Source organism: Giraffa tippelskirchi, chromosome 9, assembly GCF_054371585.1.
Source record: "Giraffa tippelskirchi isolate mGirTip1 chromosome 9, T2T-mGirTip1v1.2.pri, whole genome shotgun sequence".
Lineage (NCBI taxonomy): Eukaryota > Metazoa > Chordata > Mammalia > Artiodactyla > Giraffidae > Giraffa > Giraffa tippelskirchi.
This window is the reverse complement of record NC_137283.1, coordinates 49,967,501-49,991,698: the sequence shown is the minus strand read 5'-3', so window position 1 is coordinate 49,991,698 and position 24,198 is coordinate 49,967,501. Positions and strand designations below refer to the sequence as shown.

Below are 24,198 nucleotides of genomic sequence, written 5' to 3'. Positions count from 1 at the left end.
GGAGACTAAGTTGATTACACTACCCTTGAATATCATGGGGAGACTGTGGGAGCAATTAGGGAGAGGTAGAAATTGGTTCTCAGTGGACTAGACATGTATTCCAGATACAGATTTGCCTTCTCTTCCTACCTTGCTTCTGCCAGTGCTCATGAAATGCCTGATCCACCATCGTAACATTTCACACAGCACTGCTTCCAATCAACAAAGTCATTTCACAGCAAAGTGGGGAAAAAAAAAAAAAAAAGGCTCAAGCCCATAGAATTAACTGGCATTATCACAGGGCATCACCCAGGATGGCTGGCCCAATTAAAAGATGGAATAATCACTTACTCGGTTGTAGTTTCAACTGGGAAACAACGCCCTAAAAGAATGGGGGTAATGCTTTGAACCTTACAGAGTGCCGTCTCCACAACAGCCATAATACGTAGATTCGAGAATCAAGGGGAAAACACTATTGTATCCAATAACTCACTCATCGAATTTTCACTTCAAGTCCTGACAGACTGGAGTTCTGCTAATTTGAAGGTCTTAGTCCCCAAGGAAGAAATACACCTACCATCATATACAACAGTTTAACTGAACTAGAAAATGAGACTCCTACATGGCCATTTGGGACTCCTTACTCCACTGAACCAACGGGCAGGAAAAAGGGCTACTGTACTTGCTGGGAGAATTGAGCCTCATTATCAAGGGAAAAGTGTGTTGCTGCAACACAATACAAGTAAGGAGGATCAGGTATGGAACCCAGTGGAGTCTGTGAGGTACCTCTTAATACTTCCATGTCAATAATAAAGGTCCATGGGAAACTAGGACAATTTAAAAAAAAGGCCATACTACTGAAGAAATGACAACTTGAAATTCTAGATCATTTCACCAGGAAAAGAATTTCTACCAGCTGAGGTTCTGGCTGAGGGCAAGGGAACCAGAAAATGGGAGCTGAAGAAAGAACTCAGAGATACCAATTCTGGTCTTGTGACTAATTACGAAAATAAGAACTCTGACGGCTTTGTATATTTTCTCTTTGTTATATTGTTTATTTATGTACTGCAATAATTTTCTTCTTTTCTTCTTTCTTTCCATTATTATAATTTGTCAAAGGTTAACTTTACAATCAGTCTCTTGACAAAAGAATATTATCCACTGCCACTGTGACTTGAGGATTGATTAATACATCCAGCAATGCATACCATGACTATAGGTACTGAGCATCTCACTTTGGGGAAAGGATGAAAGCCACCTCCATCATATGAGAGATAGCTATAGCTTGTTAAATGCAAACGTAAGAGTTGTTCTGCTGGTATATGAAAGCTCAAATATATGTAGACAAATACATATGGGTACTAAGTAGTCAAATGGGTAGATTGTGCCAGGTATCATTGTATTCCCTCTCAGTTCACTCAGCCTCTATTCACTGCCTTGCTTGTGATAATGGGGCTGGACTCGGTAAATGTTTCTCCTTTGCCAGTTGGCATGATATTAAGGTTAGTAGAGGGTGATGAGGAAGGGGCTTCTCCTGCTTCCAGGGTGCTTTTCCATCTCCTTGCTCCTGTGATGCTCTGCTGGTGTGCAGAACACCCAGTGGCACTCATCCGAACATGTTTTACAGGCACTCTTGTGAGCACCTTCTCAGGCAAGTTCTGCCAGTGCCCCAAGCTGACTTCCCACTGATTCAGCAGCATGTCCACATACAGCTTCCTGTTTGCCAACCTTGGTCTACATTTCCTCAGCAAACATCCAGTGAAGACATCCAAGAAAAGAAACTGGCTTTGAAGCAGGAGGGCCCTCTTCCAAATTTTTCTTTCCTATATACTCTGATTCAGTCTAGGGTAGTTAACTGCTCCCTTATACCTGCCATTTCCATATCCTTTAGAATAGCAGCTGCCAACTTTCTGGCATCAGGTTTTGTGGAAGACAATGTTTCCTCAGACTGGGGGTGAGGTGGAGGGTTCAGAATGATTCAAGCACATTACATTTATTCTGCACTTTATTTCTATTATTATTACATTGTGACATGTGTTAAAATGATTATATAACTCACCATCACTTGTCACTCACTGATAGGATTTTGATGTGAGTCTGCAAGCAACTGATTTACTATGGGCTCTATGCAAATTTCTCTGCTAATGACAATCTGTATTTGCAGGGGCTCCCCAGTGTGAGCATCAACGCCTCAGCTCCACCTCAGATCATCAGGCATTAGAGTCTCAGAAGGAGACACGTGCAGTTCACAGTAGAGTTTGTGCTCCTATGAGAATCTAATGCTGCTGCTCACCTGACCAGAAGTCAAGCTGAGGTAGGAATGCAGGCAGTGGGGTGCAGCTACAGAGGAAGCTTTGCCAGCTTCTCTGCGAAGGTCACCTCGTCTGCTGCAGCCCGGTTCCTAACAGATGTAAGTCCCTGGCTTGGGGTAGGTGGGGCATCTGCTTTCTCTTTACCCCTCAGTAATTAATTCCCCATTCAAAGTACTGTGTGGTTTCTGACTCTTGACTAGGCCTTGATTGATACAGATACCGAGAATTAAGCCACTGAGATGGCTAAGAGTGAAAAATTCTCATCACGGGGGAAAAAAATTTCTGTAACTAAGGGTGGTGACAGATACTCACCAGAGTCTTTTGTGGTCATCATTTCACAACCTACACAAATTCCAACTCATTATGTTGTACACCTGAAACAGTGTTTCATGTCAATTATACCTCAATTAAAAAAAAATAATCCATAAGATGGTTTAAATCCACATTACAGACAAAAATGGGGAAAAGAATAAGCAATATTTATCCCAAAGAACACGAATTATAAGGCACATGCTAATCTCTAGTCAAAGGGCCATCATGTGCTTGAGAGCATACTGCACCTCTGCTGCTCAGCACCAACACCTACGACAGCTCCAACAGCAGATTAGCTCTTTATTCTACACAGAAAAACCAATGATCAGAAATACTATCTTTTATTAACCAGAAAGCATAACTCTTCAATGAAGATCGCTAAGAAGTCTAACGTTAATACTTAGTTAGGGTTAGGGTTAGGGTTAGGGTTAGAGTAAAATTTATAATTCATACAGCTTTGCATCTTCTCAGCTCATTTCAAATTGCTGTAATCTCCACTGGAGAATCAACTGTCCCAGATTTTGGCAGTGACAAAGTCCTAAATTAATTTCCTCACAAGAAACGAAACAAAGGCTCTTCCTTAGTTTGCCTGGAGTCTTTTGAAAGTTTCACCTTCAATTTTGTCCTCTGGAAATACAGAATCTCCAAAGACAAAGGACACCAAATGTGCTCTAGTTACACCCATTTAGATAGGAAAGGGGGCTGATGACTAACAGAGAATGATTTATTGGCAGCACTATTTATTAGGTTGAACCTGTAAGAACTAAGTGGACGTTAATCATTATTACATTTATTAAACCTCTAATTAATCATCATTTTACATTTATTAACCCCTCAAACAAGTTACCAAGCACTGAAAGTATTTTCTGTCCCCTAATGCAAACAATTCTTTTATTACTAGTTCTCCTGTTACACAGGAAGCACTTTGGGCTTGAAAAGGGCAAACAACTTGCCTAAGAGACCAAAGTTAGCAGGTGGTAGATCTAGGCCTGCTCTTTACTCAGCTTTCTCAAATGTAAACAAACCACTAGAGGGACTTATTTCCTCAAAGATATGTACCAATAACCTGTCAAAAATCACTGCAATTACATCTGACCCTGCTCTTAACATTCCCTGCCTATATGAGTCCTGAAACAAACAGAAAGAACCACCTACAAAGAGAAACATACTGGTGAAAAGCAAAGAAGGAAACATAATCAAACCCTTATGAAACTTCACAATATACAAAAATTTAAGCCAGGTAATCTGTTTAAACACAAAATAGCAAGGCAGCCCATTCCTCTTCAACATTAAACAGCTATTATGGTCTAGAAGTTTGTAATTTTCTCAATAGCACAGGAAGTTCATAGCACAAGTTTTTATTCCTTGCCACATCTCTTAAATGCTACAGAAATATAACAAATGGGCCAAAGTCTTGATATGCTGTAGAATGATGCAGAAATCCCCTCCTCCACTGCCAGAGGGGTTCTGCGGCACTCCCCCCCACCAGAGCTCACCTCTCTGCTCCAGTCTGAGCCCATCAGAGCCTTCTCCCAGCCTCTACCCTTTCATCTTAGCAGACATAACGCTGTCAATTTAAAACAGACTCCTGTAGAACCACATTTCTTTCCCTCATCTTTAAAAATAAAAACAAACCCACATTCAACAAGACTGCTCATTCAATAAATAGCTACTGTGCACCTACTCTATGCCAGTCACTGGTCTAGGTGCTGGGCCACAGCAGCGACAAAAGCCAAAAGCCCTGTCCCTCTTGTAACATTTATTTTCTAATGAGGAAAGTCAGACAATAAACAAGGTAATTAAATTGTACAAATGATAAAGCAATGGGTGCCATGGATAAAACTAAAGCAAAGTAGGAGAGAAAAATGGAAGGGGTACAATGTCAGGTAACATAGAGAAGACCTCTCTGAGAAGGTGGAGAATGAACTACAAGTGTATCTGAGGGAAAAGCATCCCAGATAGAGAAATCAACGAGTGCTCAGACCCCAAGGCAGGGGCCCACCTGGCTTGTCCAGGAACTGTGGTAAGAACAGCAGTGAAGCAAAGCTAACAAAGGGAAGAATAAGTAAATGTGGTCATAAGGCCTTATGGTATCTGAGTAAGGACTTTGGCTTTTACTCTGAGATAGGAAACTACTGGAGGATTCTGAGCAAAAGAATAACATGATTTATGTACAGGGCCACTCTGGGTGTTTTTGAGAATATACTATAGGGACCAAATGAATGCAAGGAGGGAGACTGATCTGGGAGGTTATTGCAGCAGTCAAAGTGAGAGGTGGTGGCTCAAACCAGGGAGAGAAAAGGAGAGGAGTGAGGAGTGGTCAGGTTGCAGATCTATTTTTCTGACAAAACAGATGTGGGATGCAAGACAAAGAGAGGATGGGGAAGTCAAACATTTAGCCTGAGCAACAACAAGAATATTCTATTTCTGTTTAATGAGCTGGAGAAGGTTTTGTTTTCTGTTTGTTTTGGGGAGTGGGGCAGAAGTTCAGTTTAGGACCCCTCAAATTTGACATGTCAACTCTTCATCTAAATGGAGATTTCAAGCTCTAATTTCAAATTTTCTTAGTTCTCATCCAACCTCCTCATGGAATTTAACCAGTATTACATCTGTTCCCACAAGATGCTTCTTAAAACTCTGGTTAGCATTTAAATCATGTTTATAAATTTGGGCATTTCTCTGCGCAACCAGAAAAATTAGTACAAACTCACACGATGGCTAATACATAAAACAACACTTCAATTCTGAAGAGATCTGTAAGTACACAATGGTTACTTTGAAAAAAATATTTTTTTAAATGAGCTAGTATTGTTTATTTATTTATTTTTACCATTCTTAGATGTGCAGCTCACTGACATTAAGTACATTCAAACTAATACACAAACATCACTGCCATCCATCTCCAGAATTCTGTACACATTGAAAAACAACTCCCCATTCCCTGCCTCCTCTCAATTCCTGTCGACCATCATTTTACTTTGTCTCTATGAACTTGATTACTTATATACAGTACCTCATATAAGCAGAAACATATAAGTGGCATCAGTGTTTACTCTTTTGCGACTGGCTTTTTTCACTTAGCATAACGTCGTCAAAGCTCATCCAGGTTGGAGCACGTGTTGGAATTTCCTTCCTTTTTAAGGCTGAATAATACTCTATTGTATATCCCCTTGTGGTTCAGCTGGTAAAGAATCCACCAGCAATGTGGGAGACCTGGGTTGAATCCCTGGGTTGGGAAGATCCCCTGGAGAAGGGAAAGGCTACCCACTCCAGTATTCTGGCCTAAAGAATTCCAAGGACTGTGTAATACATGGGGTTGCAAAGAATTGGACAAGACTGAGAGAGTTTCACTTTCACCACTCTATTATACATTATGTATATATCACTTGGGTTGTATCCACCTTTTGCCTATTAAGAATAATGCTGCTATAAACATGGGTGTACAAAGTTCATGCTTTTATCTGGGTATATATCCAGATGTGGGATTGTTGGTTCATACAGTACTTCTATTTTTAATATTTTGAGGGTCTACTATACTATTTCTTCTAACGGTTCTACCATTTTGCATTCTTACCAGCAATGCACAAGGGTTCCAATTTTTCCACATCCTCATTAATGCTTGTTATTTTCTGTTTGCTTGTTTTAAAACAATAGCCTAGATCCTAACAAGTGTAAAGCAGTATGTCACTGTACTTTTGATTTGCATTTTCCTAATGCAAATGCCATCTGAATGCAGAGTTCCAAAGAATAGCAAGGAGAGATAAGAAAGCCTTCCTCAGCGATCATCGCAAGGAAATAGAGGAAAACAACAGATTGGGAAAGACTAGAGATCTCTTCAAGAAAATTAGAGATACCAAAGGAACATTTCATGCAAAGATAGGCTCGATAAAGGACAGAAATGGTATGGACCTAACAGAAGCAGAAGATATTAAGAAGAGGTGGCAAGAATACATAGAAGAACTGTACAAAAAAGATCTTCATGACCCAGATAATCACGATGGTGTGATCACTCACCTAGAGCCAGACATCCTGGAATGTGAAGCCAAGTGGGCCTTAGAAAGCATTACTACGAACAAAGCTGGTGGAGGTGATGGAATTTCAGTTGAGCTATTTCAAATCCTCAAAGGTGATGCTGTGAAAGTGCTGCACTCGATATGCCAGCAAATTTGGAAAACTCAGCAGTGGCCACAGGACTGGAAGAGGTCAGTCTTCGTTCCAATCCCAAAGAAAGGCAATGCCAAAGAATGCTCAAACTACTGCACAATTGCACTCATCTCACATGCTAGTAAAGTAATGCTCAAAATTCTCCAAGCCAGGCTTCAGCAATACGTGAACCGTGAACTTCCAGATGTTCAAGCTGGTTTTAGAAAAGGCAGAGGAACCAGAGATCAAATTGCCAATATCCGCTGGATCATCGAAAAAGCAAGAGAGTTCCAGAAAAACATCTATTTCTGCTTTATTGACTATGCCAAAGCCTTTGACTGTGTGGATCACAATAAACTGTGGAAAATTCTGAAAGAGAGGGGAATACCAGACCATCTGACCTGTCTCTTGAGAAACCTGTATGCAAGTCAGGAAGCAACAGTTAGAACTGGACATGGAACAACAGACTGGTTCCAAATAGGAAAAGGAGTACATCAAGGCTGTATATTGTCACCCTGCTTATTTAACTTATATGCAGAGTACATCATGAGAAACGCTGGGCTGGAAGAAACACAAGCTGGAATCAAGATTGTTGGGAGAAATATCAATAACCTCAGATATGTGGATGACACCACCCTTACGGCAGAAAGTGAAGAAGAACTAAAGAGCCTCTTGATGAAGGTGAAAGAGGAGAGTGGAAAAGTTGGCTTAAAGCTCAACGTTCAGAAAACTAAGATCATGGCATCTGGTCCCATCACTTCATGGCAAATAGATGGGGAAACAGTGGAAACAGTGTCAGACTTTATTCTTGGGGGCTCCAAAATCACTGCTGATGGTGACTGTAGCCATGAAATTAAAAGACGCTTACTCCTTGGAAGGAAGGTTATGACCAACCTAGATAGCATATTTAAAAGCAGAGACATTACTTTGCCAACAAAAGTCTGTCTAGTCAAGGCTATGGTTTTTCCAGTGGTCATGTATGGATGTGAGAGTTGGACGGTGAAGAAAGTTGAGCGCCGAAGAGTTGATGCTTTTGAACTGTGGTGTTGGAGAAGACTCTTGAGAGTCCCTTGGACTGCAAGGAGATCCAATCAATCCATCCTAAAAGAGATCAATCCTGGGTGTTCATTGAAGGTCTGATGTTGAAGCTGAAACTCCAATACTTTGGCCACCTCATGCGAAGGGTTGACTCATTGGAAAAGACCCTAATGCTGGGTAGGATTGGGGGCGGGAGGAGAAGGGGACGACAGAGGATGAGATGGTTGAATGGCATAACCGACTCGATGGTCATGGGTTTGGGTAGACTCCGGGAGTTGGTGATGGACAGAGAGGCCTGGCGTGCTGTAATTCATGGGGTCGCAAAGAGTCGGACACGACTGAGTGACTGAACTGAACTGAACTGAATGCAAATGGTAATGGTGATGATAAGCACCTTTTCATGTGTTTATCGGCATATAAGCCAATATATGGAGAAATGTCTACTCAAGTCCCTTGCTCTTTTTTATTAAGTTTTGTTTTCACGTGATTGAACTGTAGGAGTGTTTTATATATTCTGGATAATTAATTCCTTGTCAGATGCATGTTTTTGCACATATTTTTTCCCACTCCATGAGTTGCCTTTTTATTCTACTGAAAGAGTCTTTTGATGCACAAGAAGTTTTTTTTGGTGGAGTCAAATTTACCTATTTTTACTTTTGTTGTCTGTGCTTTTGGTGTCACATCCAACAAATCGTTGCCAAATCTAACGCCATGAAGCATTTGCCCTATGTCTTCTTCCAAGAGTCTTATAGTTTTAGCCCTTATATTTAGGTCTTTGAACCATTTTGAGGTAATTTTTGTATATGATATAATGTAGGGATCCAACTTCATTTTTTTGCATGTGACCTCCAGCTTTTCTAACACCAAGACTATCTTTTCCCCATTGGATAGTCTTGGCACCTTTGTCTCAAATCATCTGACCATATATACAAGGGTTTATTTCTGGGCCCCCTATTCTATTTTTTAGTCTATATGTCTGTTTTTATGCCAAGAGCACCACTGTTTTAATTACTGCAGCATTATAGTAAATTTGGAAGACTGAGAGCTCTAACTTTATTCTTGTTCAAGACTGTGTAGGCTATTTTGGATCCTTTGAGATTCCATGCAAGTTTTAGGATAGATTTTTCAACTTCTACAAAAAAAAAGTAGTTGATATTTTAAGGGAAAAAAATTCTTTGAAAAAACTTTTTCCTTTTCTGATTTTTTTGTAAGATACTGAATGTAGTTCCCTGTGCTATATATAGTAGGACCTTGCTATTTACCCATTCTCTGTATAATAGTTTGCATCTGCTAATCCCAAACTCCTAATTCAGCCCTTCCCCCACCTCCTTGGCAACCACAAGTCTGTTCTCTATGTCTGTGAGACTTTTTGTTTCACTGACAAGTTCATTTGTGTCATATTTTTAGACCTCACAGATATGTGGTATCATATGCCGCTGCTGCTAAGTCGCTTCAGTCGTGTCCGACTCTGTGCGACCCCATAGACGGCAGCCCACAAGGCTCCTCCGTCCATGGGATTTTCCAGGCAAGAGTACTGGAATGGGGTGCCATTGCCTTCTCCGGTATCATATGGCATATGTCTTTCTCTTTCTGACCTACTTCACGTAGTATGATAATCCCTAGTTGCATGCACATTGCCGCAAATGGCATCATTTCATTCTTTTTACGGCTAAGTAGTATTCCATCATATATATGTACCATGTCTTCTTTATCTTTTCATCTGTTGCTTGACATTTAGGTTGTTTTCATGTCTTGGCTATTGTAAATAGTGCTGCTATGAACACAGGGGTGTGTATACCTTTTAAATTATTTTTTTCTAGATATATGCCCAGAAGTTGGATTGATGGTTCCTATGGCAACTCTATTTTTTAGTTTTCTAAGGAAACTCCATACTGTTTTCCACAGCAGCTGTACCAAGTTCCATTCCCACCAACAGTGTAGGAAGGTTGCCTTTTCCCCGCACCCTCTGTAGCATTTGTTATCTGTTGACTTTTCAGTGATGGCCATTCTGACTATGTGAGGTGGTACCTCACTGCAGTATAGTTTTGATCTGTGATAATTAGCGATGATGAGCATCTTGAAATAGCACTTTGAATCTTCCTACCAGTGACTGATATTTCACTACTATTGCTATAAGCTCATAGTTGGAGTAATCATGTGTATATATCCTCTTATCCACACCCCATATTCTTTCACAACAAATTAATTCTTGAACAGTGTAATGTAAAAAGTATATAAAATTATTATTATTTTAATTTCTCCTTAAAGCATTAGGATGGGAGCTCTAAAATATACGAAGCAAAAACTAACAAAATTGAGAAATAGACAAATCAACAACGATTGTTTGGAGACTTCAATACACCACTTTTAATAATGAATAGAATAACTAAGAAGAATATCAGTAAGAAACAGAAGACCTGAACAATATTATAAATCAAGCAGACCTACCAGACATTTATAGAACATTCCACTCAACAACAGAACAACATACATCCTTCTCAAGTACACATGGAACATTCTCTAGGACAGACCATATGTTATGCAATAAAACAAGTCTGAGTATATTTAAAAGGACTGAAATAACTCAAAGTATGTTCTCCAATCACAACAGAATGAAATTAGGAAATGGCAACAATAAGTTAATTTGTGAAATTCACAAATATGTGGAAATTAATAACACACTCCTAAATTACCAATAGGTCAAAGAAATCACAAAGGATATTAGAAAATACTTTTGAGGTAAATGAAAATGAAAACACAACACTTATGAAAACCAGAACTTATGAGATGCAGCTAAAGTACTACTCAGAGGGAAATTTATAGCTGTAAACACTTATATGAAGAGAGAAGGAAAAAAAAATCATGTCAGTAATATAACCTTCTACCTTTACTTAAAGAACTAGAAAGAAAAGAGCAAACTAAACCTAAATCAGGCAGAAGGAAAGAAATAATACATGAGTGTGGAAATAAATGAAATATAAAAGAGAAAAATAAGAGAAAACCAAGGTGCTCATTGAAAAGCTCAATGAAATTGACAAATCTTCAGCTAATCAAGAAAAGAGATGCAACTCAAGCTACTCAATTCAAGAATAAAACAGAAGACATTACACCAATTTTACAGAAATAAAAAGGTTATAGAGGAACACCAACAACTACAGTATGTCAACAACTTAAATAACCTAGTTGAAATGGACAAACTCCTAGAAAGAGAGAAACTACTAAAACTGATTCATAAAACATTAGGAAATTCCAAAACTAATGGTTAGTTACACAGTTTCTAACAATTAGGCTTTGAAATTAGTTCCATGGTAGATAGTTCCGTCTTCCCTGTATAGAACTCAAGGATATCATCCTCTACGGTGAAGTATAGGCAGACAGATCTTTTGTTGAGTTAACTTCCTGGTCAGTTGGACACCACTTGTGCCCTGCACCTCTCACCCTTTAAATTCTACCCAATAGGAAAAAGCCCTCTTTGTCCACAGCAGTGACAAAGTTAGTAATACTTGATTGTACTGGTTTTTCCTCTTTTCATTTTCACTTTTTGCAGTCTCCCACTCGTTTCCCAAATCACTTCTCAAAATAAATTACCTACATGCAAAAAAACCCTTGCCTCAGTCTAGATTTTCTCCCAGAAAATAGTGTCTAAAAAAGGCTTTAAACAGGACTTCAAACGTCCATTCTTTCCAACTGACTTCTGAAGATTAGAAGATCTACTGAGACATGACATTGTGGTAGAAAGAGCATAGGACTTCTTACCAGACTAGGTTCAATTCTGAGCTCTCTTATTTAACCTACTTCAACTTCTTCAAATGAAAAATAAATACCGTTATACAGTCAAAAGCACTCTACAAACTTTAATGTGTTATACAATAATAAGTTACCCTTATTATTAATAAGATGAATCAGACAGAAAAATATGTTCATGTCTAGATTCAGGTAAAAAATACAAGATCAACTTACAGTAGCTGTGTGTGAATATTAGTTCTGTGAGTAAAAATTTCTGGTCTCTGATAGTGTGGCTCTATCTATAATGCTTTAATTTTTCTTAGAAAGGAGAATGTATTCTTATATTACTTACAGAATTACAAATAAAAAAGAAAATATTCTATTATCGACATATGTTTTCTGGCATAGGGTAGAGTTTCATTCCACAAAGAAAAGCAAATCATATAAACAAACTTGGGTTTAAAAAGTGTATCAGAAGCCTGGACTCACTCAAAGCTCAGGAAGAAGCTATTTGGTTTCATTTACCTCCAACAGAAATAGAAACTGAATGGCTCACTGTATAATTAAATGCTGTTTGGATGAAGGTTCTCAAGCTCATTCCCTGAGATCCTTTCAAGGGAGTCCTAAATACCCTAGAAGTAAATGTAACATGTTGTGTTAATGGATACATGTGGATTTTTCTAAGAAGTTATTTATTTTTACCAGAAAATAATAAACAACAACTTTTAAGAAATACTAGATGGGAAAAACAAAACAACCAAACAAACAAAAGAAATATTAGGTGTTAGCATTTTACTGGTGTGTTTCCAACATGCAACTCATATCTGAAAATGAAAGGAAAAAAACTAAAAACTAAAGCTTTGTTTTCAGCATTTGAGCAGGGGCAGGGGGGAATGGCTGCCTTGCTGTGTCTACATCCGAGAACATAGTGTGCAGCTTTATGTTCAGGCTTCATTTACAAGATCTAATGGCAGCTTATGGGTTGGTTTTAATAGCTATTCAAAGACGTTAACATTACCGATTTTTCTGTTTAGATTTTATATTTTTGATGGCTTAGAACTTTTCTAACACAAAATCCTTTGCATTTCATCTAATGATACAGGTGACAGGAATGAAAAATACCCAGGACACTTTCAGTGTCATGACATTCTAACAAAGCAGTTTTACTGTTTGTTTCACTGCTGGACTGACCTGAGGGAATGGTAACACATCACATTCAGAAGAGTTATCACAATATAAAGCCACCTACTCTGATCACAATGGAAACCACTGGTAACACTGCCATTTGTGGAGCACTTAGTGTACTGCATCCAGCCCCAAACAGTGTAAATAACTGTAATTTGCCTCCATGGCAGCATATTTATTCTACAAATAATTTGTGATTAAGTCTTATTAAGCCTTCACTGTAATGGAAACAGCATCAAAATAAAATGGAGGATAATCCAGTTTTACACATGACTTAGGAATAAAACTAATGCTCTGTGCCTGCCCCACCAGTCCTGTGTGTTTGTCCAGAACCCTCTCCAGCCTCCCAACTCGACCATATTACCAGGTCAACAAAGAGGAAGAACCCAACTGAGGCCAGGTTTCATCTCACTTTCATCAAAATGAATACCCTAACAAAACACAAGGATTGCCCCATCATGAAGAGTTAAATCATAGGGTACCTATAAGAAGGTCAGTCAGGACTGAGAATTATTGTTTATAGTATTTAAATTACTGTGCTTCAAAACTAAGAATCAATTATTGAGCTCTCAATGAAAGGAAACTAAAGAACAAAAAATTGATCTTTCTTAAAAAAAGTAACTGCTTGCCAAGCTAAAAAAAGTTTCTTTATGCCATGCAAATTACCTTAGATATTCGATCTTGTCACTGTCTTAATTCAGTCAACATATTGCATTTGCAAACCTATCTACTGTAAAGAAAACACTAACCCAGAATGGCTAGGAAATTGGGCATTCCATTAAATTTTTCCCCGATACAGACTACTAAATGATCAAACAATATGGTTACAAAACTAAAACACTACTAAATGTAACACATTTATTTATTAATTCAGAAGAATTAATTTAGGAAGAATGTAAATGTGAATTTTAATTAGACTAAACAAAATTTAAGTGTAGCATTTAGAAAGTATCTTAACAGTAATCGATATGCCATGGAATAATTTTTGGAATAACTTATTGCTACCTTAGGGAAATACTAGAAGACTGAGGAGCCTAGAGTGCTGTAGTCCATGGGGTCACAAAAGAGTCAAACACAACTCAGCTGCTGAACAACAAATCACAAATTGCTTACTCTGCCAACTATCTTTCTTATCAGATACTATAAAATATCAAATAATGATTTTGGCTTCTTAACTCTTATAGATTGCAGATAAAAGGGAGTACATTCTGTCTAAAACGACAACGTCAGTGAAGGTAGCTAGCAGAAAGTAAAAAAACCAAGTAATTATGGAATTATTATAGGTCAAATTAGAAGCTTTGTTAGACCGAAAGTGCAAGGGTCTTTATTTACAAATCTTATCTTCTGGTCACGTTATACTTCAATAATTAAGAACCCAGCCAAAATCCAGTCCATATAGTGTTAGTGTAAGATGTTTATTAGTGTAATTTATTTAGCACAATGATCACATTAAAATGTTCCAATGTACAAAACCATTGAAATCTATAATCACAAAAAATACAAACTTAGGTGTGTAAATAAAGTTATAAAAATATTACTTAAAAACAAAGCTCTACATTGGGCCAAAGAAGAATAAGAGAGAGAGAGAAAGAGAGATTGCATATAAGAAACAACCATTTCAATAGAGCAACCTTTATCCGTCTGGCTACCTCACCAGTGAGATCCTGGGCCATTGGGTATGACCATCACGGAAATACAGCATTTTATTACAGGACTTCATATGAAGCTATATATGAAATATTACATACATTTACTTCAAAATGAAACCTCCAAGTGAAATACAGCTAATAATATATACGAAAGTTTAGCTGGCTATTAGTAGAAATTTTCAACAATTCCATAAATTCAAAATGAAATGTATTTAGAAAACAAAAACAAATTTCAAACAAAAATAAATATGACAAAGTGGAAATTAAAGTGGAATAAGTCAATGTTAATAATGAAGCATGAGTGTGTGTTTCTGAACACAACCATGCCACAGGGCTCACACCCAGGCTTTTCTACCCACCTGTCACCTAGACAAGCTGCAGAGATGGTGAAAGGAATGAAAGAAGTATGTCAAGTATGACTTTTTGAAGTTACCACTATCAGTTCTGAAATGTTCCTTTGCCAGGAAAAAAAAAAGGGGGGGCACCAGAAAAACGTATGAGACAACTACATACCAAAGGGAAAGAGTTATGTTTTATTAGATATTCTCCTCTCCTGTGCTGTTTTTCAGATTTTTCTCCAATGGTAAGAGTTTTCATATTTATCAACTGCTTAGAAGGTAAGGCTAAGCACTTCCCTCTAAAATGTGCCTCCTGTAACTGTCTTCTCTCCAGAACCCACAGAAGGAATTCCTGGCAAAGGAACAAACCCTTGTGACCACAGGAGGGAACACTTTCTAAATTCTAGAAGTCATTGCAGAGACTTGGTTTAAACTTTCATAAAATTCTAACTTTCACATCCCAAATGTACTTTTGTATCAGAGGATCTAAACGTACATCTTGAAATCTTCCTCAGAACACAGTGCTAAATATTCAACCTGAAACAATCAGTAGCTTAGTGATTATACAAGCCTACAGTCAGTAAGAGGACAGAAAATTTTAAAGAGTATCTCACATTCTAGATGTTAAACCAGAACTCCTCTACAATATCAAAGCACGGTCCATGCTTTATATTCTACTTTTAAAAATCCAATCAAAGCTTATCATTTGAAAAGTTCCACAGTGTATGTCCCAGATGGTTTCAGATTTTTTTAGCTATTATTTTGGAAAAATGAGGAATGAGAAAAAAGAAATTCCAACTGGAACAATCCTCAGAATGTGTAAAAATAAATGGTGAGGTTTATGGTAAAGGACTTAACACACAAGTCTTCATATGTGACCCACCAGTTCCACCTCAGGCTGCACAAAGACACCACCAGAGTTCTAATGGATCTGAACAGAGCTTGAGTCCAGTCAGATAATCATTTCATTAGAAACCTGGTAACTAACTGTAGTTCTTCAATGTATTGCTAAGAAATTTTGGATATGAAATTCCATACACAATAACAAGGCTGTCAAATTTTCAGGAGAATCTACGTCTGCACAAATAGATCATAATTTCATAACAGAAACAATTTCAGCCCAACTTGCAAACAACAAAGGATGATTTCATTTGAGGAAATATTTTTCAAAGTTTAATCAGAACTACTCTAAATTAGAAAACTTTAAACTAAAACAGCTATCATTATTCAAATGTTAGTTAGGTGGAGAGAAACACAGGTAGCCTGAAGGATGAATCTACCCTAAAAGCAAGCTTACAGAGGGAAGGAGGAGGAGAGAAAGAGGGAGGTTCACTGCAGTACTGGTGGACTAGACCCCTTTATGAAAGGTCACCGTTTCATTTGCTGTTACAGTACCCTGATTCAGGTTGAAGATTGGAAAACCAAATGAAAAAGGCCAACTAAAAAATGTTTAAAGAAAAGAAAAATGTGAGACTGAATTAAATGATAAAATGAGTTTTAAAAGAGAACGAGAAATAAAAGACACTGGACGACCCTCACAAAACTAGGATTAAAAAAAAATCCATCTGGTACTTTGAGCTCACAAAGGGAAAGCAGGTTCCATCAAGCCCTGCGGAGCACAAAAGGAAGCAGGTGGTTTGCTCAGGAATCAGCAGAAATGGGCCCCGAAGAACTACCCTCAGGTTCTTCTATATCGTGTCCAGGAAGGAAAGCAAAGCTCTGCAAAATGCTGAAGGTTTTACAAGTGTAACGGTGCTTAGGAAAGATCACTGGTCTGGTGTTGCAGCAGCCCCAGTGTTGAGAGACACGCTAGGCTTCTAGGAGGAGAAAAATAGGAAGGGAGGGAGAAGTAGGAAGGGGAAGGAAAGGACGGAAAAGCACAGGTCATTAGTAAACAGCAAGTTCAACATAGCAAGATGCTCATAAACCCTTATACACTGTCAGCAGAGCAGGTCTGCTCTTAGGACTACAGATAACACTCTGAAGCAAATAGAAATGGGAAATTTCAAAATGGCACAGAGCTACATGCTCTAGTTAGTGAGGGCCAAATTAGAATGCTGTCACAACATGCTCCGAAAACATGCACTCTTTGCCCACTTCCTACCCCTTCCCATCCCCAACGAAACATGCATATTTTCAGTAAAGCACCTGCTTTAACATAGTCAAGAGGTCAAATTCAGAAGATAGCATCTCCCCAGGTGTGCAAACTATATTCTACACTAGGGCGGGGAGGTGTCCAAGAGCAGAAAGACCTGCTCCCGTAATGGCAACGGACAGTTCATAAACAGTCGGGCTCTTTTTTTGTTGCCACAGAATTAAAGTCTTCAAACAGTAAGGGTCAGCCTGCATGTTTTTCCTGTTTCATTTTTCTTTTTTCCCCTGCACTATTACGCTGTGGCAGTGGGAAAAAACTGCTATGTCAAGTTTAAGTCTCCTCTGGTCAGACCTGACATCCTGCTAGAGAAGAAACCTATTCGAGTGGTGATAGTCATTTCCTTCCCAGATGAAAATGGAATTCATTCTTCCCAACGGCTAACCAAATCAACCCCCCTTTTTTCCCCTGGTACTGCCTCCTTGTTAAAGAAAGTGAAATCTATTCATTTTTAAAAAGTTTATGTTCAAACTTCTGCTCCTTTAGTCATGGAGATATTTCTCTAAATATTTTCTTAAAGCCTTTCTTAAAGCTCATATAGACCTTTGCTTTCAAAGCAGGCACAGAAACAGTCAGTATCACATAGGAACTAAGATTATTTAAAAAAAAAGAAAATCACAAAAATTTCAGTTCACACAACAGAGAGATGGGTAAATTTGCACTTCTGGTTGTTTCCAGCTTTTAAAGTAAAGAGTTCCTAATTAATGAGCTGCTAGTAAGGATTTACTGTCACTGGGTCAAACTAACATTCATAAAAATAGAACTTGGGTGGAGGGAGGGAAAAATAAAAGAACCTAGTCATCAATAAACCTAAGGTATAAAGATGTATACAACATTTCTAAAGTTCACAGGATCAGGATAAAGAGTAAATCCCAGAATAACTGATATTGCTAACAGAAGGCTCTACGGAAGCCTTAGAAACGGAGAAATCCTTCGATAACTCAAGGCAGGACTTCTAAAGGCTGAGGTATGCATGCAAGAAGAGAAACACAGCCACGGCTAGTGCCAGCCTCCCTGCAGTAATGTGAAGCAAACGTTATGCCCCAGTTAAACAGAAGTCTTTTCATTTGGGTCAACAGCATCAGCCTGATTGTTCAATTAAGCGCAACTATTTTAAAAAATTCAATATAGCTCTCATATTAGCTACCTAAACAATTTATTTACAGAATACATCCCTGTGGACCCTGCTACTACTTCGAAAATTTTGCTCACTACAAATACACGGGGGGAGCCACAGTAACTCAGTGCTGCCCTGGTAATGGGCTAGGCATTACAGACAAATTTCAAAGTAACAGTTAAGGGAAAAAAACAAGGACAAAACAGACTGAGGGCCCAAGAGAAAGGAAAGAACTTTCAATTTCCAGCTCACAAGTTTCCTAACAGGGAGCCATGGAAAGCAAACTAAGCGCAGTGTGGACAAACTAAGTGCAGTCAGGGACAAGTCCTGCTCAAAGAGTTGTGGCAGCCAAAGGACTCCAACACTACATATTTTGATGATGGTCATTCTGCATCAAAAGTGTATTATTAAGATTGATCCAGCTCTTGAGTGGTACAACTGTAAAAAATATTCATAGAATATCAAATGAAATTCACTCTCTCCATTGTTGGAAATGTTATGGGGCAGACGCCCTGGATTTAAATACAACAACCAAGAATAAGAGTACCCTGACAAATGATCCATATGCTTCCAGTATCAGTTCTCCTCAAAGGAGCTGATCAAGGTGTTAGGTGTTTACCATAACTGTTTCACCCACACATTTGAGGACTCCTGGGAACCACTTACCAGTGACATCATTCCGTTCTATTCCGTGGTCACCGTTAGCAAGCACTGTGGCTTGAGAAGATGGAGTACCTGCAACGACCACAGAGAATAATTACCCACTCTGACAGAAAAATGAAAACCAGATGCCACTACTGTCTAACTACTAGAATTTTTGTCACTCTTCATAGCATTAGCTTACAGCAGATAAAATCTGTCCAAAATTTAAAGATCGAATGAAAGGAAACCCAAAAACAGAGAAGAGAACTGAGTCATTAATTTCTACGGCATTCAAACTCTAATAGGAGCCACAACTACAGGAGAAGCCTTCCTTACAGCAAGTCAAAGTCTTTCCTGCCCTGTACGTTGTCAAAGACTACGATTATACTCAAAAAATTACCATGAAGCACCAGTGGTTTAGAACCAGTGATTCAAACCAAATACTCCAAGGACACAGACTTCCCTGGTGACCCAGTGGTTAAGAATCTACCTTCTAATGCAGAGGACGCAGGTTTGTTCCCTGGTCAGCAACTAAGAACCGATGCAACCAAAAATAAACAAAACAACTGCCACATAAAGCCTAGGGTCCCATCACTGCTTCTGTACATGATGATTACCTGGAGGTCACCTGTAGCACTTCTGGAAGCAGTGGGCTTTTTTTAAAAAAAAGCTATTCTACTAGACTGGGCTTCCTAGGTGGCTCAAGGGTAAAGTATCCTCCTGACAAACCGAAGACGCAGGTTCAATTCCTGCTTCAGGAAGATCCCCTGGAGAAGGAAATGGCAACCCCCTCCAGTATTCTTGCCTGGGAAATTACATGGACAGAGGAGCCTGGAGAGCTACAGTACATAGGGTAACAAAGAGTCGGACACGACTTATTGACTAAACAAAAACAACAATATATTTGTGTCTCATTTCCTAATAACTTAGGATACTGAGCATCCTTTCATATGTTCGGCAGTCTTTAATTTTCTTTGATGAACTGATTTTTTTCTTTGATGGTCAGATTTTTGGGACTATTTTTTTTTAATTGGGTTGTGTATTTTCTTATTATTCAGTTTTGAAGATTCTTTATTTTTCTGAATACAAACCCTTATCAGGTGAGTTCTGCAAATATTTTCTCCAATTAAAGGATTTTCCAAAAACATATACCCAAGAAACATATTTTCATTTTCTTAACTGTGTCTGTTGAACAGCAAAAGCTTTCCATTTTGATAAAGTCTAATTTCCCGTTTTTCTTTCATGCTTCCATGCTTTTGGTGGGGTATCTAAGAAATTTCTCCCTAATGCAGGGTCACAGGATTTTCTCCAATGTTTTCGTCTAGAAGTTTTATGGTTTTCGTTTAGGTTTCACACCGAGCCCTTTTTTATGTGGTGTTACAATACGGGTCTAGGTTCATATTTTTGTACATTGATACCTAATTGTTCCTTTATTCCACTGATTCCTTTGCACTTTTGTTGAAAAGGTGCAACTGACCAAATAACATGTAGGTCTGTTTCTGGACTCTCCTGTTCCACTAATCTATAAACTTATCCATCTGCCAGTACCACAATACAATTAAAATACAATTGATAATTGTATTTTATAAAATCTTAAAGTGACATCATGTGCGTCCTCCAAACTAACTCTTTTCCAAAATTGTGTTGTTATATTTTACTGTTTTTGCTTTTCCATATAAATTTTAGAGACAGTTGTTGATTTATAAAAAAAAATTCTGATGGGATATTGACTGTTGTTACTATATAGATCAATTTGAGGACATATAACCTTTCTGAAAGGCTCTGACTATATCTAACATTCAGCAACCTGCCCAGTTAGCCTACCAACCCAAGAAGTTCCTGCAAATCCTCTTAACCTCACAGACAGATTTTTCATAAGACAAGAAAAACTCTAGAACATATGCTACTAAAATATGAAATGCAAGAGTTTACTTTGGAAGACAACAAACTACAATGTCCAAGCTTCTGGGTCTCACAAACCCAAGGCAGAAATCTTTCATATAAACTCACTGAAAAGATTATTCATTCTGTTATCTCAAGTAACAGAGGAACAACTAGAGAAAAACCTAAAAGAATAAGGCAGACCGAAAAGAAAATATCAATTAACTGGAACAAGGGGAGGAAAATAAAAGGAACGAAAGATAACAGACTTTTCTTAAATACCCAGCATGCATCATGCACCATGCTAGGGTTTCACATATTGTGTTTCACTTATCAAGAGAGAAAAACATGAGCTAGAACATATTTCACATAAATAAATTCACACTCATTCAGTAAGCTTATAAAATGTATTCTTCCTAGCTCAAGAAAGAGTGCCTATTTTCAAAAATCTACCTCAGTTTAAAATGCAAATTGCAAAAAGGAAATAAAATGTAGACTACAGGAAAATGCATATTACAAAATGATATCATCTTTTGGCTATAAGCATGATGAAATCTTTTTTAAATTTGATAATAGCCCATGATGGCAAAGGTGTAAGAAAAAAGGGTAATTTCATACACCACTGGAGAAATATAGTTGAAACAAACTTTCTGTGAGAAAATCTGACAGTTTATCAAATTTTGAAATACCAGCGTAACAATTCATTTTAGGTAGGTAGCTCATGGAAAAGATATAAAAGTACATAAAAATGAAAGTAAATAGGATGCTTATTGTGGCATTGTTTTAAAAGTAACAAATGCCTACCAGGAGATTCACTAAGCTGTGAAATAAGATGCAGCTATTAAAAGAAATGAGATAGCTAATATGGGAAGATTTCAGGATGCCAAATGTTATTAAAGAAAAAAGCACATATATTAAAATATAATCAGGGACTTCCTTGGTGGTTCAGTGGTTAAGAATCTGCCTTGTAACACAGGTTGGGGAACTAGATCTCACATGCCTGCATGCTGCAACGAAAGATCCCATGTGATGTAACCAAGATCTCACATGCTGCAACTAAGACCCAATGCAGCCAAATAAATAAATATTTAAAAAATATATATAATATTATATATATTAGATATATAATATTATGTAATATATATAATAGTAATAGTATACTATATATAATAGCATACATAGTATTATATATATATATATAATAGTATATAAACATGTTGCTTTTAAAAAAAGAAAAGAATAAAGTAAAAGTAAGTATGACATAATAGCACTATTAAAAACAACACACATAAATAATCAGGAAAAATATGGAAAAATATATACCAAACATCACTGCTAACTGCTAAGGAAAGAAGTGCAGGGAACCAGAGACAGGGATTAAAAGGATGACTTTAACAGATGTAAACTACTGTTTTAATTGAGCACCTTAAAGAGTGGACAGATTGCAGACTGAGGCACACAGGCCAGCTTCAACATGCTATCACAAGCAGTCAGAAGTAGCAGGAAAGATTGATTTTAAAAAAAGCAATAAAAGATCTAGAAATCAAGAAGAGTACCCCCTAGCAGACCAGAAATTATAAGAAATATCCAAGTGAATGAAGCAAATAGACCACCCTGAGAAGAAACCCCAGCCCAAAGAAGGCCCAGGAAGGGACACAGTACTCCCTGGAGGTAACTCTAGGCTGGAGACAGCCGCAATGGTGGGACTTCAGGAAAAGCTGCCACGCCAGTCCCTACTTTCCCCATGCTCTCCCTCCCTCACCCCACAGCAGTCAGCTTTGTGCCAAACCCCAGATGGGAAAAGACACTGAATGCTTTGGCACGAGAGGAAGCCTGCTCACCGGGTGAATGGTGATACCCAGAGGGGTTGTGGGGGGAGCCCCACACTACACCGGGCAGCACCGTCACATCCCTGCCAGAGGCAGGTGGTAGAAAACAGTCATGTAACACAGGGAATCTCAAATGGACAGTATGGCCAAATAACTCAGGAAAACCACTACCAAAAAAAAAAAAGACATCACATTCAAAGAGAATAAATTACCACCCAGGGAAACAATGCTGATACAACTAGACTTTTAAAAAGAAGTATGTTATTTTCCTCATAAGGATGAAAGAAAATACCACATATCCATGAAACAAAAGCAAGCCCCTAAAAAAAGTGATTATCTAATGATTAACAAATCCTTTCCAGGTTAGGGAGTTTCCAATTCTTTGATTTTCCAAAATTGAAAGAGGTCATAATGAGGTTGTCACCTGATAGGACATTAAAAATAAATGTTAGTAACACTGACTTATAGAATTCTTAGCATAGAACTCAAAGAACTGAATATATTGCTATAATAGAGCTTCCACTCTCACATAAGAAGCTGTGTGAATAGGGCTTTTTGGCTGTTATTATCTATGAAAACAACAGGAATAAATATTGTTAAATCCTTTCCAGAGTAGCAAAAAAATGGTTACTCACAGATTTAGAATCTAATCAAGGAAAATAATAGAGCAAACAATCTCACTAGAAAAACACTTCCAGGGAATACCCTGGCAGTCCAGTGAATAAGACTCTGTGCTTCCACAGCAGAGGACTCAGGTTCAATTCCTGGTTGGTGAACTAAGATCCCACAAGCCGAGCAGCCAAAAAAAAAAAAAAAAAAAAAATATCCAATCAGATTCAACTTTTATGGTTGGTAATAATTTGTCAAAAATTGTGACAAAGGTGATCAACTGGGTACTACTAGTAATTGTGATGATAAATCTCCTCTGGACCAAGTTATACTTAGGATGCTTTGGTTACAGGAATTTTTTACATCAAAATGTAAGTTTACATACTTGTTAGAGAATTATGATAATTTACCCAGAAGAAAAAACCTTTCAAGTTTAAAAATATATTCTGTCAGGATAAAAGTCTATGACAAATGGAACAGAAATGAGGGTTCAAGGGATCAAAAGAAAGATTTACATTTCCAATGATAAAGAATAGCTTGTTCATGCATTTTTTAAGTAAATGATAATAGGAATCAAAATCCTATATATTTAGAAGCATTTGGATACATTTAAAGGACTGATATAACTATGATTTTATGTGGTAAAAGTGAAACATCCTGAAAATTAAATACTTTCCAACTATGTAAACTTCTGCTTAAAAAATTTAGATGTCAAGTTAAAAATGTACAAAGAGTACAAAATTTTTGAGAATTCCCATATGGGTATGTGACTAAAAAGTTTCAAGATTGCTACTTTAGACCAATGCAGAGTTACAAAGAATGGTATATACATTCTAGTAGAAACATTTCCAAGTGGCAAAGTAAACAACAGGTTGAATCCATTTGTTTAAAACTTACAAATTTCCTTGTAATTTACATAGTAACACAAAGATCTACTTCTTTTTTTTTTTTAAATAAATTTATTTATTTTAGTTGGGGCTAATTAGTTTACAATATTGTAGTAGTTTTTGCCATACATTGACATGAATCAGCCATGGGTTTACATGTGTTCCCCTTCCTGGACCCCCCACCCACCTCCCTCCCCATCCCATCCCTCTGGGTCATCCCATTGCCCTGGCCCTGAGCATTTGTCTCATGCATCGAACATGGAATGGTGTTCTGTTTCACATATGATAATATACATGTTTCAGTGCTATTCTCCCAGAACGTCCCACCCTCACCTTCTCCCTCAGAGTCCGTAAGACTGTTCTATGCATCTGTGTCTCTTATTCTGTCTCGCATATAGG

At 37.8% G+C, this 24,198-nt stretch overlaps 1 protein-coding gene across 1 annotated transcript in view; it reads right to left on the bottom strand.

Moving 5' to 3' along the window:
• Positions 1–24,198, bottom strand: part of MAP4 (microtubule associated protein 4) — a 155,207-nt gene that overhangs the window by 59,074 nt on the left and 71,935 nt on the right. The window contains 1 exon segment of the mRNA XM_081525772.1: positions 18,618–18,686. Within this exon segment, the coding sequence (XP_081381898.1) occupies positions 18,618–18,686 (69 nt within the window).